General features: G+C 32.6%; 1 protein-coding gene across 1 annotated transcript in view; it reads left to right on the forward strand.

Moving 5' to 3' along the window:
* The first annotated feature begins 232 nt into the window (after positions 1-232).
* Positions 233-21,598, forward strand: part of LOC123670041 (transcriptional enhancer factor TEF-1) — a 79,340-nt gene continuing 57,974 nt past the window's right edge. The window contains exon 1 of the mRNA XM_045603549.1: positions 233-579. Coding sequence (XP_045459505.1) covers positions 546-579 — 34 coding nt within the window. The 5' untranslated portion in view covers positions 233-545. The remainder of the gene's footprint in view (positions 580-21,598) is intronic.

The raw sequence follows: 21,598 nt of genomic DNA on the forward strand, positions 1-21,598 counted from the left end.
GACATTTAATCAAAATTCGTCCCTACACTACATCTTCGAAGTTTGAAATAGGTGAGTAAAAATTGTTTTATAGTGTCTTTCATACAACTAATTGAAGATTTTGGTGATTTTTATTCGGGAATGTCAACAATGCGATCGCAATCCTGCAATACTTTACATAGTTGTCGCGTTTGCTTCGCTTCGACTTCCGGTTGTTCGGGTGTTGGCATTTTGTGATGTAAACATTATCTAGTTTTAAGTTTCGGACGTTTATGAAAGCTAGTAGGCATGAAGTGTGCTCAAGGTGTTTTTGTGTTGTTAAATTTTGCTCGAGTGTGCTTACTGAGATGGCGCAATTTTCGAAAGACGCGGTATGGTATCGTGCGCCCGTGATACACTTCAGTCGCGTTGGTGGCTGTATGCGATTTGACGTATTCCGCGCGCGGGGATGACACTTGTCAGCTTAATTTATGAAATGTCAAACGTTTTACGTGTAATGCGCGAGTGAACGGTAAACAAATTAAAGAGTGAAATTGATATTGATGCAGTGATTTTTAACGAGTGAAATGGACTGTTATTACTCGAAATTTTATCCAAGGCGTGAGTATTTATCACTATTTAGCGATGATAAACAAACAAATTCCTTAAATATTTTTGTGAATTCCTAAGTCATGCCGCGTATTCTAGTTAAACTTGGTGAATTAAAATAAAATAGTGCTGTTAAAACACTTGAGGAGTCAATCAAATTAAAAAGTAAAATGAATTAAAAACGACATGTACAGTCTTTTTTTATAATTATTATAATTTAAAGAAATTACTTAATAACTTTATATTGTTCACAATTTATTTAAAAATTATATCAGTTTATTTAAACTAAATTTTTTTACACAATCGTTTGGTACAGTTTCAAAAGTACAATAATATTTATTTTACGTTTAATATTTAAAAATTAAAACAAAAGCTTACAGAAAAGTATTCGTATTTACATTAATTCTAAATAATAAATGATTTTTTTTTTGTTATGAAGAAAAAATAAATCAATAAAAATAGACTAATAAAGTGAAATTATAAAAAAATATATCTTTCCTACATTTTCGAGTCTTATATTTGATAAATTTTATTTAGCGTCCAATCAAATTTATAAATTGATTACCGGTTTTTACTTAAAAATTATTTACATCTAATTGCATTTTAACATAATACTTCAGTGGCTGATCTATCTTCTATATATTATATACGTGAATCAAAAACTTTGTACCCCCCTTTTTACGAAAATTGCGTGGAAAGAGGAGTACGTAATTTCGCACACTCATGGGTAGGTAGTTTCTATAGAGAAGGAGCAGAATGCTAATATTTTTATTTTAAATAATGCATAAAAAAATACACTAAATCAATAAATAAAAAAATTACACACTACCATGTATTTGACACATCCACCCCAATCAAATTGAGAATAGATTAGATATAGAATATTGTCTTTACTGAATGACAAACTTAATGGCTAATAACTAATATTGTATAAAATAATTATGAAAATCATTCGTGAACGACTTTTGTGAATTTTCAATACCTAATATTTTAAAAACTATTATTATCACTAAAACTATTTGCATCATAACATACTTTATATTGTACATTACAAACACACAAAAATGTTACTAATAGCAACTGGCTGGCTATTGATCTTATGTTAATTTTTTAGTTAACAAAAAGGGCGCGAAACCTATGTAACGTAAAGTTTATATACGCAATTTTAGTGTGTTCGTATTGTGTGTTGTAGTTTTGACGTTAGTAATTAGAGTTATTGCTGATGTAGTTTAAAGGATAATAGTCTCCACGGCTATGGTCTATAAAAAGACTACAAAAAAAGTAAGCGTAAAGACCACTAGCTTGTGGTTCTTCACTAGCCGTCGGTCTCTCGAACGGTTGCCGAGTCGGTGCCAAGAGTTATTTCGGTGAGCCCGCTTGTTGTTTTTATTGCGCGTCGCGACGGAGCGACAAGCAATAAGACGTGTAAACTGCTGACTCTCCGGGCCCTCACGCGGCGTCGCACCTAATGGCCGATCTAGCACGATTTATCACATCATCGAAGCGGGTATATTGAATTTAGCACGAATTTATTATTATGATATTTCACCCTTAATACAATTTAAAAATAATCGTATTATAAATATGGGAAGATATGAAAAAATGTTTATATATGCGTAAGCAAAAAAAAAGTTGTTAAATTGTATAAATTAATCGTAATAAATTACAGACACAACGGTGCTTCATTAAGTGCTATTTCTACTAATCAAGGAATTGGAAAGGCAAATAAGTAGGCTGAATGTAAACGGTTTAATTATTTCTCCTATAAAAACAATTATTTTATTACACTACTTACAGATACTATAAAAAGTACAGTATTTTCTATCCCAAGTCGTTTTTATTTTGTTTACAAAACAGTCTTAAAACATTATTAAAAGGTTTATATTGTACTCGTTAAATATAGGAAAGTGTCCTTATGTAGTAACTAAGCGACCACTGTATGAGGTTACGCTACCTGCTCTTATTGACCTGAGACTCACCCTAATCCCCGAACAAACTCCCCGACAACGAATCAAAGCTATTACATGTCACGCATTACGATGTGCCTAATAATAGCTTATTGAGTATACTCCAGCTCGTAACTTTTCAACGAGCTTTGTGAGCATGAACTTGAAAATACTGTATAGTGCATTGAAGATACGGTAGATATGCGTAAAAGATATTTTACTGTATAATTGTTAACTTAGTAGTTAATTATTATTATAATTATATTATATGCATAAATAAATTAATAAACAATAAAAATGTAAGTAAACATAAACAAATCGTTGATCACGAGAGTACGTGCTGAAAACTTTTGCTTTGCTAACTGGAGATATGATTGCGACGAGTATCCAGTAGCCTCGCTCTATTCTCGGACTCCTATTTGTAGATTACTATCGCAAACCCTCATCACTGTCGCTGTAAAATAACCCGTAATATAATGGAGGTAGCGTGTAAATTTTATAAACGCCCAATCGCTGTTTCCGACCAATTCAACCGCAAGAGGGATTTGAGCCAAAGGATCCACTCCTTACCTCTTATTTATCTTAATTTTGTTCTCTAAAGAAATAACAAATGAGGATTACGATGTCACGAAATCGGTGTCATACAAAATTATTTGCGACATGTACGAGGCGTGCTTGCGTTTGTATTATAAATGTTTTACGTGCCTACTTAAGTAAAATAAACTGCTGTTGGACGAAAAAAATATCTGGTTATTATGTTAGAGCTAAAATTACACCAGTGTATGGACTCGATTCATCATCATATAGTCATCGCAGTCCACTGCTGGATGTAGGCCTCCCAAGTTCGCGCGAAACATCCCGGTTCTCCGCGATCCCCATCTAGCCTCCTCCGGCAATCTCAAGTAAATCGTATATTGTACTACGTATATCGTATCGATTTAAGAGTATTTATTGTACATATAGTTTTTCCAATAAGGCACGACAAATTAACTTTTCAATAGCGCTCAAACTAAAATTACACGAAAATAAACGAAAAATACAGTCGAATTGAGAACCTCCTCCTTTTTTGGAAGTCGGTTAGTAAAAAGGTTAAAGTAGATTAAATCAGCTTTAGCGTGAACGCATTTCACTTCAATAAATGTATCGTATAAAGGTAAAATTGGAAGAGTTTTGTAATAATTTTCACGATTGAAGTGCAGGTAGCATTCGGTATGAAGCTTACTCTGAGTTCACTTGTTAAACTATCGTTGTAGTTGGAATTGTTCCCGCAGCGCTCCCTCTGTACCGTTCTTGGCGATTTAATTAAACTTGTTATTTGTGCGTTTTATTTCACAATTGGGTCCGAGTTCGCTTTGATTGTCCGACGGCTCGTGAGAGAACCTAACCTTTTGTCTTCGACGTTGCTAGTTTTAAACTAAGTCTTTATAAACAAAGGTTGTCCCGTTTTATTAACTGGGCATTTTTATTATGTAAAATTGTTTATTCCACTTCAGTTGTTTTATTACTTTTGATAATATAAATTAACTATATTTTATTACTGCGTTGTTTTAGAAGTAATTACATGGTTATGTGGAATTTCTTCCGCTAGCCTTTAAAATATTAATATGAACATAAAGTATGTCATAACAATGCAGTTTTATAAATGTTATTGCTAACATAAAAATAATACTTCAATTATTGGTATAGAAAAAAAACGAGCCATTTTAATTGCACTCTTATTTATTTAAACCTGGTAAGATTTGTATAAAATTAATAAAAAGGCTATTCAGTAAAATTCACCATAAGTGATAATTTGAGCCCAGTTTTTTATTTATTTGTTTTTTTTTTCTTTTTTTGATAAAAATCCAGTGGTCTACCCAGTCAAAAGTACTAAGGTAACACATTAAAAAAAAACAGTCGAATTGATAACCTCCTTTTTGGAAGTGTTGATTACCACAAACTAAAATAATCTTCTCGAATCGTTATCAACACTATAAAAATAAATGCAGAAGTTATTATTACTGTCTTATTTGATTGTAATGTTCCTGGTTTAAACTTATTACCACTAACCTACTTGTTTATAAATTTTGGGTTTGGTCAGTTCCATTTCGAAAGTATTTGCGCTGCAATAAGAAAACAATAAAACCTGTCTAAACGTTTAATAGGTCAACAAATGGGTCGTATTTAGTTTTATTAATCACCGATCGTTAAGACAACACTTGCCCATTAACATCTTTGATTTGTGTCATTACATTGTTTTAATAAATTTCTACAACTGATACTTTGATATCAGTATATTATTATTATAATAGATTGCCTGTTAAATATTTTCAATACTAATGAAATGTAGATAGAGAAATATTATTTTATTATTAGTTTGATTCATACCTTCGCGTCTGTAAGCATTAGACATTGTATAATAACGTAGACAAAAATTTATCGCAAAAAAAAAAACACATAGAGATGGCTCAATTTTTATAGTACCCTAATGCTTGCGATATAGAAACTATGTCGTATTTGATTATTGAAAATCACGTTCAGGTTCGATTACTGATACTTCATTTAAAACTTTGGCAATTGATTATAGTAAAAGCTGCTGAACTAGCTCAGGGCGAACTTTTACTCTCGTTTGACTTTGTTGCAATAAATTCATCTTTATTACCTTTGATTTTTTTTTAATAAAAAATCTTTAGTAGTAAAATATGTATGTAGAATAATTTTTAAAACTAGTTTCTTTCTAGAATTAGAAATAGTTTTTTCCTAGAATTTCACCTACAAAAACTTTAAAAGTAAACTTGTTTGTAATTTTTTTTTTTATTTATTTACCTTTAATTTAATTATTAATTGGAAACTATGTTTGAAAATTACATTATATAAAATTTTAAAATTATTTTTGGTGGTTAAAATGGTTTAAAAAAAATATTAAAATTTTGAAATGACCACTATTCAAAATTAGCTCCTGTTCTATTATTCTTATTATATTGAGTCGTTTAATATAACTTTGAAAGTATGTTACTTAGAAACATTGCACATGTCCATGAGTTTGCAATAGCGCTATTAATTATGTTTACTGTCAATACCATAGGAGGCGAATACCGAGCTTTATAGGTATTTAATTATAATGACTACATTGGTGTCTCTATCTTGATGCTAAATTTCAGTATCCTGCGGTGAATAACAAAGGACAGCCTGCTATTATATTGATTTCCATCTTCTGTTAATTTTAACCCCTGAACCGAAACTTGTTTTAAAGGATTTATTAAAGAATAATCCTCATAACCATATTTCTTACTCGTAATAATTTTTGTGAACCCTTTAATAATTTCTGAGCAATGCAATATACAAGTGAACACAAGAGATAGGCTTTAAATAAAACCACGTTCATTATATGTCATTTCCAAGCTACAAAAAATTAATCAAATTGAAGTAGTTTAGATGGACACTGGATTTGTAAACTTTTATGCGGATGTAGTATGACTGTAATATTAGGTGGGTATGTACCCCTGCGGTGGTCTGCCATTTTAATTAATTGAACACAATAATAATAAATATTATTTTGATAATTATATTAAATTTAACGAATAAATGACACGCACAAAATATGACACGTGTTATTTTTCAATGAATATAATGTGTGTTTGCTCTTCAGCAGTAAACCGATGGCAAATGATTAAACGCAAGTATTTTTCTCAAAAGAGTAATTATTATAATATTTTTAATACTATTTAAAATTTAAAAATTATTAAATTTATAAAAGGATGAAAGATTATGATGGATTCTATTATACTTCCGTATAAAAATTACCATAAATTTGTAACGCGATGAGTAAGTGTACGTTTTAATTCGTTTATTTTGTCTCATTTTGTTACAACCAAGTTCATAATTGTATTTAATAATGGCTTCTCTATCGCATTTCCTCTACAAACTCAAAGATCAATATTTTTATACACCTTTTTAGGATTCCTTAACTAAATGTACATTTTTAACTATTTATCAATATTTTCGTCTCCAATCAAAAATATTTAATAAATTAAATATCCATTAATTTATGTGTCGCCCGCCGAGTACTGCCCGTTGTAGTTTATTTTTATTCAATCACCTTGATATATTATTTTAATTACTTTAGTTTTCAAATTATACTCATAACATTATAATATAGGTCCTTTGGATGTTCAACCAAAGCTTTTACGAATTTTAGACGGTTCTTAGTCTTTAAAGATTAATAGTGCAACGCTATTGGTCGGCACTTCGAGACGGCGCGGCTGTCATACGATAAATTAAACGCAACTCAATGGGAGAGTTACCTATATTAAAATCTATTATCCCGCTCTAATGGTAGATGTAATCCTTAGAAAGACAAGGATACAGCTAATAGCGTCATCACTGGACCGCTTTTTTGTTCTAGCACGACGAAAATAACGGTTTGCCGTAACTAACTCACTTTGAGATGACTATTTTATTACCTTAAATCGTGAATCCTGCCTAGTCTATAGCGCAATGTATAACATAACTAAACACTATTTTTACAATTATATATCTTAAATGATTACTTTAAATGGATATAACGACGTAGAATCGTTTAACTAACATTTAAAGAAGAATTTCTTGGTTATTTAGGTTAAGTATAATATGTAGCAATAAGTATGCGAGTGAAGCGATCTGACGAGATTACTCGGCCGGCCCTGGCGTACCTATCTGCAATCGGTAAATGGTTACTTTAAGTCTCGATATGCGAAGTATTCCCCATGGAATGTCACCGTCAATGCACCGTACTTATATGTGCTCGGGCGGACTGAATTTTTTCTTATCGCCGATGCATTTTCTGCAAGTTTTCAACGTGATCGACAGGGACGCGCGGCTTTACAGCGATCTCTAGTCACCTCGCCCGCCCGTTTTAAGTTTATACGAAACACACAGTTATTTCTTACTTATAATATCCCACAATCTGTCTTGTATACTAAATATAAAAGTAGTACGAGTATTTACATTCCTTTCAAAACACGATTGTGTGTAAAATACATCCAAGTCTAATTTTGAACTGATTTGAATATACTATAATTTGAATATGTATAATCACACAAGATTAACCGCCTTTTTTCATCATCCTCTAATTTTCTTCGGGTGTGGATATTAAGCCGGCAGTAATAACCCGCCCGACTCCCGCCATCCATCACGGGCGGTGCAATCATTCCGCTGTCAGTTCTATTCCGGGACGCTACATTTTCGCTAATGATTCCCTGATGCCGTCGGTTCATACGACATTTACAAAAGCCGATTGTGCCGTCGCCTCGCACGTGCAACATCGATAGGTCCTGTCAGTCGTCTAAAAACTATCTAAAGTTTCAGAAGACGTTTAAAGTGTATTCGAGCGTCGCTAGATTAACTTATAGCGGAGCAAGTTGAACGTATGCGACTGCGGCGCATCCTCGCTGTTTATGAGCTCTATATACAAACAAAAAGTATAAAAGTGTACATGCCGGATCGCGTTCCACGTGGGACAGTTTATAATGTATTTGCTCGCAGTTTTCTGGCGACGATTTTCCCACAAGGGCGGTGTCTCAAACGAGCCGCGCCCGCCCTTTATGTGGTTTTTTGTAGCGACACAAAATACCCCAGTGGAAAACATTCAGTGATAACTGGTAACAATCGCTGCCGCCCGGATGCCCCTGCCATTCCAAGCATAACTCGCATTGTACCTCGGCTGTTGCTTTTTCATCTAGCACCGCATCACTTTCTGAAAAACCGGACTCGTGACTGGGCAGCTAATGAACTTTGATTAATATTTTATACGTTAGGAAAAAATTCAAGTTATTTTTTAGAGATTCAAATCGACGTGAGATGATAATCGTTAACAAAAATTTAAACTAAGTATTGACTAGTTAAGTCTATGTAGTTTATATCAACATACCTATATAAACATAGTAAATGTTACTAATTTTGTAAAATTTATAACAAGTTGAAAGCTCTAGGCTTGCGATAGTTAACGCGGACAAGAAATTGAGCAACCGAATACTTTAATAAACTTGTTTTCGTACACGTAATTTTGATCCTGTAATGGTTGAACTTAGATATCAAAATTCAGAATGTCTGCCGTGGCACTATTATGTAGATTTATAGAGGCAGAAAAAATTAAAAGTATATTGTTATTTCAGTTCCTTACCTATTAGAAATACCTGGTGGTTTCAACGTAACAAATCACTTGGTGAAACATGCCAATAAATTTTATAATTTTATGGTAATAATGTCGTTTATATATTGAGTGTGATTTCTTAGCAACAAAAAGTTTTATTACTTTACCTCCACTTAAGTAACGAATTTCATAGAAACGGAACATTTTCATGCCCCGCTCCAGTACAAGTAGCGTTTTTATTAATGTCCCATTGTTTCATAATCGCCGCTCTAGATTTGATACAGCGATAAGTTACCGCTAAAAGCATAATGTTAAGCAAAGCGAGAATTGCTGCTGTTTTCGGCTGAAAACCAAAAAGGTGCTCCACTAGATCTAAACTCGGATTACGTATATCTCTCACTCCGATCGGTATTTAAGTGATATTATTTCCAGTATTCAAAGAGGACAAATGTCGATTTTTTTAACTCGTAAATATGGTTGAACGACGTTTAGTAAATATTTTACTGCTCACTAAAACCTTAATTAAAATTTCTCATACATACCTCCAAAAAATCAAGAGTATCGCGATCGGTATGGAATTTTCTAAGTTAAATATTTTCTATAAAATATGTGCTAAGTAGGTCCCAATAATTTAGGCTTTATTACAGGTATTAAATGGAAGCGTGCTAAATAATATATCGACTTTACGTGCAAGTGAGAGGTCGTTATTACATGGTTATTACGCCATCGTAAACTGAAATTAATATCCTTGATCTGGTGTAGGTCGTTGAATCACATAACGCTGTTTATGTGATGATATAGATTAAGTTCACGTTAGACAGTAATGCAATCCCTGTATGTCGTACCTATTACATACCAGTTATACTGTATTAACATTCGATAACTGTACAAAATGAATTAACTCAGCATTAATTATCTATAATGTTAGGATGTTCTTAGACGATAGGTTTTCTGCCACTACCGTCAGCTTCGTTGCGTAAAATCTACTTAAAAACAATATGATTTGTGTGCTATACAAATATGAAAATTCATCGTGCTTTTGTTTAAATTTAAAGAACAAATACACCTAAATGGTGACAATTGTTTTTAACTTTAAATATTTTCGGCCATTCATAACATTACGACGTCTGACGTACAAATCTCATGAGATGTATTACCGTTCTAGTTAACTGACAATAAATCGTATGTTCAACGTCTCGGTGACTTGAGTTGTGTATATAATTAACAATAATAGAATTATACACGATTTCCAAACTAAGCGGCGCGACGCAGATCGTTTGTCACGAAGTAAATTGCTATTTATTAGGATTATCGCTAGAACAAACTATTTTACCTCGTTAAAATATATTGAGAATACTCGCATTAACTTACGCAATCATTGTGAACGTCTATGTTTAGAGCGGTATTAACTTTGCATTTAAAGAATAAATGAGATAGCGGAAAATTCCCTCGCCGGAGAGACCTCTCACCCGTGCATTGTTCTGAACGCAAACAGTGCAGCTCATAAATAAGCCATAGCTATTTAGCTAACAATTGGGCATCGATGGGCATTTGGTCAGATTCCGAGCAGGCAGCCGTGGAAGCCACGTGTGCTCGCCTCCGCATGCCTCGGCTTGAATATGCAACCCTTGCTTGAATTTGCCCCTATGCCGAATATTCCCAGTACATCGAACATTGTGAGCGAATAATTCAATGCCGAAATGAAATGTTTCGCTCGTCATTGTTTTGTCGTCGACGACACTTCAATAGATATTTTGATGACTTTTTTTTTTAACTTTTTTTTTAATCAATAATTCATAGGTATTTTGTTACGGTTGATTTCATATAATTTCAGGAAAAACTATTTAGGACAGATAAAATAAAGTTGTATCTAGGAAAGACATAATTAATATCGTATTAAAGAATCAGATAATTTCGCAATATTAAAAGTAAGGAATAAGTATGTATATCAAGGTTGCACGTTTTCATTTTAATTTCGTGTTTATTTATTTTAGTATGGCTTTTTTATTTTATGTTTTGTTCGTTATAGGTAAGTGACAAATGGAAAGTTTACTCCGGTGATTGTTGCACTCATGATGCATCCAGCTGGGTACTACGCGAATCTCGGTAAGCTAATATAATGCTAATCAAATGAAAGTAATAAAACAAGTTCTGAAATAGATTTAAAGAAAAAGTGTTTAGGTAAAAAGAAATCACTTAAGTTTATCCTGATGGTCTGTATTGTGTGATTGTTATCGCGATTAGTCGCTTATCGCTTCGATTCGATTGTGGTTATCTAGCGCGGATTATGGTACAAGAACGAACCATCATATATGAATAGATTTATCGAGTGTGTTTCGTTATATTTTAAATTAAAGTGGTTAGGTTATTATAACTTAAGTGGTAGATTATTATAATTTAATTTATTATGATTATACGTTGACGCGTTGCAAAACATTCTATAATTTTTGTAAACTGCGCATTATTTTAAACGATAAGGCAAAATAACAATATTATTTTTCTAGTTTCAACAATAACAGAATTGCTATATCAAGTCTTCCAATTTGATTTGATATTTCATATTTAACTACATTTTATAATCTTAGTAAATAAATAAAAAAACATAACTTATTTTGTATGTTTATTGCATTTTGAATATAATACTCTGCTATAGAACCAACGAACGTGGTTTCCATGTAATTTTTGGCGCAATATTCATATATTTATATATATTAGTCAATGATGGTATTTTTTATAGATGCATAACTATGAACCATAATAATGTCCTAACAATGATCCACAAATGTTAGTGAAGTTATGAATATTTAGAAGTGAAAGAAAAAAATATTTGACTTGAAACATATTTAATTAAACTACAGTAACTCAGTTGCCACCGCATTTGTCAATTAGGAGTTCCGAAAAACGGTAATTAGTGGCTCAATGCTGTTACTCATCTATTACGGCCGTTATCTGTCTTAATTATAATTCCTGTCCAAATCTTATCGCTGCGTATCTTTTCTGCGAAATTGGCGATAACAAATACTTACGTCACGGCCTTTTTCTAACAAAATTAAAGATTTTGGATTTAGTTTCCATTACATTGATAAAAAATAAATAAAAAATAAGTCATATGTGGGCTGTTACTGTACAGAATCTTTATTAGTACAAAATTAATATTTAATAAGGCTTTATGTTGTTATGATATTTATTGTTTTAATGAAATAGACTAACAACTTTCTGAAATCCTTAAAATAATATCCAATATTAATCGTTTAAATGATCGACGAGACGACGAATAGCAACAATTAATTAAAATGGCTGTCAACTAAGTGTAGACTGATACTTTCTCTTCCACTATTCATGGCACGAGGGTCGCAAAACCTCGCTTCTCTTGATTATGAACAATCAGGTATATAAAATTCAAGGTCACACAGATGGAAACATTTATGGTCGGCATATCTAATGCGATTCAATAAATGAAGAGACCGATTGGTCTCTTTCGTGTCTTCTTCATTCGTGGCATTGGCTAATCCATGATATTTTTTATTAATTAATAAATACAAATGAACTCATCAGAGGGAGAACGGAAAAGAACACGACTACTTACCAGATAGGGTAAGGAAGTTTAACGCGTTGCGAATCTAAAAAGTGGCTTTAAGTGGAATTTTCTTTGATGATTATTATGTAAGCTTTACTAGTTTAATTTATCGCCTTGCTTTTATAAATTAACAAACCAAATGTTAGTGTATGAATATTAAATTAATATCAAACAATTTAAAAACAAGCAAAACAAACTACTTTTAAGTTTATTTATATTGATTATAATTTTTAACATCGTGTGCTGATAAAGAAATGGGACTCAAGTTCAAGATTATAATCTGATAAGACAAACGTCCACGTTACGTAAAAAACATTAAGATAATAAAGTTACGAATTTATACAAACATCGACGTATACTTAATCATAACGTATTAACTATAAATAAACTCTAAAATATTTTTTAAACATAACACGCTACTTGCTTGTACAGATGAAAATAGTATGTATCTTTTTTTTAAATAGACCTGTATGGATATATTTTACCTGTACACTTTTTTACTTCAAAAAATAAGAAAGTATCGTATATGTATCAGAGTTCTGAGTATCAATAAATGTTCTTAAATTAGAGGACCAAGCTTGTTAATCGTAATAATCTCTCGTCACCTATCACGCTAACTATTTAAGTATGATAAAATGAAATTATTTTTCTGACAATATAAAGTTTGTACTTCCAAGAAATGAATAAAAATAAACTCACACATAATATGTTAAGTCATGTACACGTAGCTGTCTGTAATTCTGTATACATAAATAATTATATTGTATTATTAGATTACAACAGTAAGTCTTAAATAACATATTAGTTAAGTTGTACTTAATGCGATGTTTTATTATTCTAGAAAAACAACAATAAAATTTTGACGCTTCGGTATCATAGTTCGTTAATTATTTTTTAAGACTAATTATACATGACAATAAAATACCTAATGTAAATTAGCTGATTAGTTTTAATTAGTGTATATTAGGGTGGTTTTTTGCTTCTTACATTCATAGAACTTGAAATATTAGACAAGACATGTAAAAATCTTAATAATTAATTATACAATTATATACGAAGCCCGGTAGTAAAATAAATTCTTTACGAAATGCTCTTTTATAATTTCGTTGAGGTTCCCCAGTAAAGTGTTTATTATTCTGTTATTTCTGTATATCCTTATAAGTTTATATATCTATATCCTTATAAGTTTATATATCTATATCCTTATAAGTATAACTGAGGTAGGGCACAGCAGGAATTTCATGCTCAAAATATGGAGCAGCCCGACTGGGGAAGTACCTCGACCTTACAGAAGACCACGGCTAAATAATACTGTTTTCAAGCAGTATTGTGTTCCTGTTGGTGAGTAAGGTGACCAGAGCTCCTGGGGGGATTGGGTATAGGGTCGGCAACGCGCTTGCGATGCTTCTAGTGTTACAGGCGTCTATAAGCTACGGTAATCTCTTACCATCAGGTGAGCCGTACGCTTGTTTGCCGAACTAGTGATATAAAAAAAAAAGTTTGTTCCGAAAAATCTATCTTACCTAATTCATAAACGATAATTAAAAAGCAAACATTTGAAATACGAAAAAACTAAGTACGTCACTTATTGACTTATGCAAACAATTTAAAAAAATTTAAACTTTATTTAGATCGTCCGGATTAATATTTTATCGGCCCGCCATTATTAAGGCCGATAATGTAGATTGTTTATTGACGTCTGTTTCAAAGTTACTTTTGATTTGATGCCGTGAGAAAGACGAGGTATATTATGATCGATGTTAGCGTCAGCTTTGGTCGTTAAATTAAACTGATATTTATTTTTAGATAGCTATTAAATAATAATGTTCCGAATGTAGTTTGTTTACTGTATTTTAACATTGTATGTGGTATTGGTTGATATAAAGTTTTTAACCTTTTATTTATTGTTAATTAGCTGCCCGGACATACTTCGTTCTGTCAAAAGTTAATATTCAAAATTGTTTTTTTCTTTTTTTTAGTATTAAGACCTTCCGTAGGCCTTGAGGAATATAAAAAAAAAGTTAGCCGAATTGGTCGAGCCATTCTCGAGTTATGCGCTTAGCAACATTAATTTATATATATTATTATACACACTACACTGTAATAGGCTAGATTTAATTCATTCCATCACACTCTTTTATATATTTTCATGATTGCCAGTCAGAATTTAAAATATAATATAAGCAGACGTATTCCTGCTTAACGAGTCTATACATCAATATTAACTGTTTACACAAAAAATGTAATGAATCTGTGTGCTATTTCATTTGAGATACACTCTAACGATAGAACAGGTACATAATTTCTTGATTACTTCAAATTACCATAAAAGTCAGATTTATAAAACCGCATTATATATATTTCACACTATAGGTGGGTAGGTACCTCTCGCAAAAAAAGGCTTTCATAACTTCCTCGATAGATTTGATTGTATTACTCCCATACAAAAAGGACTTAAGATCCTTAAAAAATAAATAGAAATCATTCATTTTGTAAGTAATCCGCAAACCTGCAATGGAGTAGCGTGGTGGATTAAGCTCTGATCCTTCACATGGGATAAGAGGCCTATTCCCAACAGTGGGATATGCCTGAAGCATCGCTTCTACATGAACGAAGAAGCCTACTCCCAGCAGTGTAATATTAAATGCCAAATCGAATCATGATCATAAGTTTGGGTTGTAAACTTATTGAAACGCAGATTACTGTAAGTGGAAAGGCAATTTTCACGAAAGCAAAAAAAAACATCTTGTAAAAGCGCGCTCGAGTATTGTTCATCTCACATTGACCTCGGCTTCTCTTACGAACGTTAATAATTAAGAGTCGGGAAGTACAACGGATGCAGTGAGTGCAGCATGCGAGCCACGACTTCGGACGCCTCTATCGGCCCAACGTGACATAACACCACTCGCCCCGCCCACGCGCTCTCGCTCTCCCGCCTCCGGTGCGAGGGAGACGACAACATTCCCGCCGCCGAAGCCTCCACACCGTACTAATTCTAAGAAAAGCCAACTGTTATTATCTGACGCGGATTGTTCTCGACCTCTTGTCGTTTCGCGTCGGTCTCATGAATGAATCGCGGCGTCTGCAGGTGCGCACCCTCCAGTCCTAAATTTCGACGATTACCCACTTCTAAATTCGGGGTAATTTTCAGCACGCTACAGCATAATTTTCGGTGGCCGATTGCCTCGCTTCTGGCTAATTTCCATCGGACAGGAAGTTAATGTTAGGATCGTTGAGCCAATTTGATTAGCATATACGCGTTAGCATGCACTCCCGTGACGGTCTGCATCGTTCACGTGTCCGTCACGACCTATTAAGCATCAATCACAATTTTGTTGGCACTCACACTTGCGATAATTTGAGCGTGCTTATAAAAAGATGCATTACGTTTTGCCAATGATTGAATAATCAATTACAATTTATACCTAAATAAAAATAATGTTGCGAATTTAATAGGTTTCCGACTGTAAATAATGTATACGATTCAACTATAATAAATAAAATATAACGGTATAGGTACCTACTGCCTGAAAATTCTAAAACGGTTAGTATGTGTTCAATATGATACATATAAATTTTATGCATTAGCATTTCGGTAGAAATAGACTTCACTCACATTTTTCGATTGTATTATTTAAAAAAAAAATAATAAAATTTATTTTATAAAAAGGAAAAATACGCATCATAACCAAACGTATCTAATTCAATAAAAGAGATCAAACATAAATTAGCATCATTTGTTTTTGGAAGAGTGACAGCGAATTCATATTGCAGGAAGCTTAGCGTCTTGGCACGGTACACGGCGACTATTTACGAGTGTACGTTAAATTTGTGTATCACTTTAAACACGATATTTAATTTAATGTTCTTCGATGATTCACTGTTTAGGTTTGAATCAAACAAAGTTGTCAGCTCTAGAATATTCTTCGAGTTATTTTATTGGCATTTGAATTGCAACTTTAACCTTTGCATCGGAGTTTGAAACGACTCCTTGGCCGTGACATAAAATTATAATAATTTGAATTTTTTTGTGCTATTTAATAAGGGGCTTAATATTACCGATAACTATAACAAATAATTAAATAACAGGAGTAATTAGGAGCAAAACAGTCAAACACCGATTAATAATAAACATGTAAACAATATAATATGGATTATAAAGTCGTATATTAATTTATTGACTTTAAAGAAACCTTCTTCCGTTAAAACGACTGTTATCGTGTGATAAGAAATTAATAACAATTTAAAACGCGATCGATAAGAGGAGAAAGCAATATGGTCTTGCTCTCGTTGTATTGCGTTCCCTCGGTCTATGGCGTTAAGGTTGATGGAGTCGGCCGACAGAAGTTGTTAAACCGGTTGTCGAAGCACTGTCGTAACAGTAGCTTTAACGATAGTTGCGTTACAATAAAATTATTCCTCGTTCTGTCTTTATTTCTATCACGGCACGTCTTTCGTGGTTAATTAGGTTTATTTAAGGGACACAAAGGAATACATAATGTTTTGTACAGAATATTTTTTACATGCAATTTGTGTTAGAGTAGACAAAAAAAGTGTTGTGACTGAAATAAAATATGACTGCTAGCTAGCTGGTGCCATCGAATGAAATGAAGATGAAAATAGCAGATTTCCTGCTGTTGAATCCTATATAGGGTTAAAAAAAATCTGCTAGCACACTTTAGTAGCTAGTGTTTAGTTAGTCACCATGTAAGGTTGAAATTTAGAAAAATCTTTAAAAACTATTTTAATTATAAAAATATTATAAGCTAAATAAATAAAATATATCATATATGTTTATTTTAAATTAAAATGACGAACCTTCGTGCAAATTTTTATTTCCTATTTGACCCCTTGAGGGGATGCAGGTGATTAAGAAAATCCTTTCTTAAATGTGACAGCTTAAAATCAATATCCGCTCAAAATTTCAAACTTCTAATTACCTATATAAATTAGTCGGGATTATCCTTTGAAAAATTGTATACTTTATATAACGATAAATGTCTATTTAACATATAACGGTATAACTGCAATACTGCACCCTTCATGTGCCAGGTCGATTTCTCACGTAGGGGCAGGTTTCACCGGTGATAAAGTATACTTGCACGTAAGTTACTGATAGGCATTATCAACAGGAGATAAAACAGGCAGTTAGGTACGTTTTTACCTGCAGTTTTAAACCGTAGCATTTGGAAGTACAGAAAAAGTTGTTTGATAGTGGAAAAAATGTGTCATACATTTTTATCTATCGGATATCGGCGGTCAGATAGCATTATAAGCAACAGTTGAAACAACCCTTAGTAGGTTTTTAGAAGTATTTTATCACGAACTTCAATTACGTTTATTTAATTTAGTAAACTCATTATTAAAACATTTGATTGTATAATGTAAATGATATATTTCCACGTCACACTAACTGTTGGTACTAATGGCGTTTGAAACCGATGTCCGCGTTATTATAAGATTAAATAATGACCAAGAGATTCGAGACGGCGAGCGAAATCAACCGGGCATGACGAATAATCAATACAACACGACGATATTCAGATTTACATCCGTTGTTGCCAACTAAGCGTAACATTTTTTCTTCCAATTATGAGCAATCGTTTTTTATATGGAAAAAATTGATAAATTCAGCAATAAAGTTTAGTGATACTGGATGGACGGTCATTTTCTTTATTGGCTGCTCTTTCAAATTCTTATAATATTATTATTATAGGAATATAATATTCAGAGGAATATGCCAGGAATATTATGTCATTCACTTCATAATTTGATTCACACGTGAATAAGTACAAAATTGTCCACCGCTGCGTAATAAAAGTGGTCAACGACCGTCTATAAAGGTACACTAGCAAAATTTAAACAGCAATTTAAATTGCCACTTCAAAATTTTGTATCAAATGGACTCGAGCGTTTTCTCTACGAACAACGAGCTACAAAAACACGTAATGATTCACCGAGACGCGATGATTTCCATCGAGTCGGAAAATTCCTGTAATCTTTGTAGACTTTCTTCGGCGGTTACTACTCGCTTTGCTAATCTGAACACGCGACACTCGTTTCTGTTTGTACGCCTACTTACATTTAATTAATAGCGCTCACTAAATTATCGTCCACTGGACAGTTAATTGACGTTTCACATAATGGACGTCATATTTACAAGTAACAATCTGTTGTGCACCAACAACACATCAAAACAAGTGCATCGTTTCTTAGCACACAAACGTAACAAAACATTCCTAACTCAGTCAGTTATCAGGGACAAGATAAGAGACTAAAGTAGTAGTGACATCACCGCTCCACAGACCGTAGATAAAGAAAGTGCTCAGTAGGTAACCCTTTAACAGATAAGATGTCATTTAGCTAATTTTAGAAGATTCTACTTTAAGACTCGAGTGAAAATACAGAGCCGAGATGTGACTAATTACGTTAATAAGCGTTAAAGGAAACGCTGAAGCAGCTTTAATCGTGGACCGGTAAAATAAATCACCTTTTATTAAAGCTTACGTGAAAAAGACAAAAAACGATTTCTAATTGTTTCTCCCGTTTCTCTTAACGACGGCGGAACAGCTTCACTCAAGCAAAGTTGACTGAGACAGGAGCATATCGTATTGAAACTCGAAATCTTAAACCGGTTTTCTTATATCCCATGTCCTGCTCTAGTATACGACTCTGAGCATACCCCATCTCTCTCAGTGAGTCACCGTTTTTACGTACAGCGCAGGCGACCGGCCGCTCTACGCACTTCATGGTCACTCGTTCAACTTCGTCACGCTTTGACTGCCATGACTCGACATTATGTGACATTATATTAATGTTCAAATTAATAGGTAAGTAAATATTGTTTTTTATAAACAATTCTACAAAACCTGTTTGACGGCGTTAACTGTTATCATCTCTTGATTTCATAGTCATAAGGTTTTGCACGCAATATTTCATTTCCAAAAGCGATATGACTTATAAGTACTGAATATACGTATATCACACAGCAACACAAAAAACTATAATATCACCAACATTTTCTTTGTTTTAAATAAAAGTTCATATGAAATCAGGGATAATTATATTAAATCAAGTTTGTAAAGTTGATTTTATTGCTGTTTTTCAAAACTTATCAAGTGAAAGGACGTTTGACTTGTCGTTAATTTACCGCTTTTTAAGTGTTTATGAGCCGTTTGGCATGTTCTCGAATAAACAAATACGTTTTGCGCTCTCGACGAAAACCAATGATATTTAAAAACGCGAACGGGTTTAGAGCACGTGAAGCGCTCAGCTTTTTTGTAAACATCTCTACAAAAATCGATTTTGGTAAATAAAATTACCCATATCGTTTTGCATTATCATTAAAATAGGTAACAATTTATTTACGATATGATTTTCATTTAGTCTGTAATCCATGACCCGAACCGACTGCAGAACTCGGAGGTGTAGAAAGAGAAAGGGAACTTATTCAAAAGTAGGTAATGTTTTTGCTGTTCTCGTTCTGTTGAGGCAACGGGCGGCGCGGGCGCAGGCATGATTCATCGGCGCGTGGGTAGAGTTTATTATGTTCGCTCCTCTATTCGCGCTATTACTTTTTCTTTACCTTCATATCTAGGAAAGCTTATGTTGTCTCCATTTATTACAATTAATTATGATATACTTATCGAATGATTCATCTTATTACTTACAAATTAATTTCGTATCACTGCTCAACAAAACGTACTTTGTCTTTCAATAAACATTGTAATTTAAGTAAACCTAGTATATTCATCTATATAGAACGGAAAACTGGCTGACTACTTTTTACTGTCGATACTTTGTCTCTTGAATACGTATCGTTATCCGGTAACTCCTGTTGACTGTACGTTTTGTTTACAAAGCTGCATTCGTAAATCGTACTAGTTATTGAATCAAACACCCGTATGGTTTCATCTCGTTTTTAAACTTTCCTTTGTTATCTATTCCTAGTTAATTTTATGACTCATTTTGTAATGTATCTATTCATTTCTAAAGCTAGTTTTTGTCGACTGCCGCCACCATTGTTGTTTAACAAAAGGTTAAATTGTCATCTACTACTACCTAAAATGTTACTTATTGTAATTCTACAATAAAAAAATGGATAAATATTTACACAGGATTGTGAAATGAAATTAATTGTACAATAATATATACGTGTATAAGTTGAAGTATAATTTTATGTGTTTTCGTTTATTGTTTAATGTGTATAACGTAATATTGTTTTATTATTGAAATGGATTTCCTACAAAAGTTCTTGCCAAATAGATTACAATATATGGTAAATTTAGCTACGTGATAATGATCTTAAATTTTATATAGGTTATTGAAAGAGAGAGATTGCGACAAGATTGAAATGTTAATACATTCGTTACGTTAATATATGGAAATATATTTTCTATTTATAATGTTATTTTATTATCCATTGTAAATATGGAAAGAATATAAATCGTAACAACGTTTTAACTACGCAGTTAGAAGGCTAATTCAATGTTGATATTTAACTTCGACCTTTTAAGATCAATCCTTAGTATCTATGACACTTATCCTGATGTCGCAAACGCTGGGTCGGTTGAATTGTGCCACAGACCCGGCGCCGGCGCACGAACGAGCTTTCTCACCATGGCATTGTAATGTAATGTATATACGTTCTCTTCTGACGAGACCTTTATGCTAATGTTTATACGGCACATTGGCGCCCTATATATCCTTACTCACGGAGAGTAGTTTGTGTTTTATTTTAATCGGGTTTCATTCATTTAAATTTCACTTGTTGTGTAACATTTACAAGTAAAATAATGCTAGATATTTTAAGACATACATATTAAAACCAGTTAGGATGGAAATAGTCTAAGTAAAAGTTGACGGCTAAAGCACGTTTTTTGAGGTAATTTAACTGTATCGAGTATAGGCTATTTAGATAATAAATTTGATTATATTAAAGTGCAGTTTCTAAGAAATGTATTTATATCGTAGATACGCTTTAACGCGTGTATCAAGTCTTTGATTAATATTCAATTTAAAGTATCAATTAGGAGTTGATTAATCGATAATAAAAAACGGCAGATTAGCGTTTTCAACTCGAAACATTTTCAGAAAATTTGTATTTCATTTCTGAAATAGTTTGGCTTCAACTAAGTGTACAACAATTGTCGTTAAAGTTGAGGTTTAACATTTAAAAAATCTTCAGTGTTTATACAAACGTATTTATAGATCGCTTTCAGTCTGCGTTCAATACCTTTTATTGTTATATGAAATAAAATTTAAAATACATTGTAAAATTAGTTTAAAATTTTTTAAAGATAACTTTTTCAATATTTGTGTTTTGAATTTTAATTAATTACTGAAAGAGCCAAGAAAGTCACGCAATATTTTTCTATTTAGGAACAAGACTACCGTTAC

This window comes from Melitaea cinxia, chromosome 4, assembly GCF_905220565.1.
Source record: "Melitaea cinxia chromosome 4, ilMelCinx1.1, whole genome shotgun sequence".
Lineage (NCBI taxonomy): Eukaryota > Metazoa > Arthropoda > Insecta > Lepidoptera > Nymphalidae > Melitaea > Melitaea cinxia.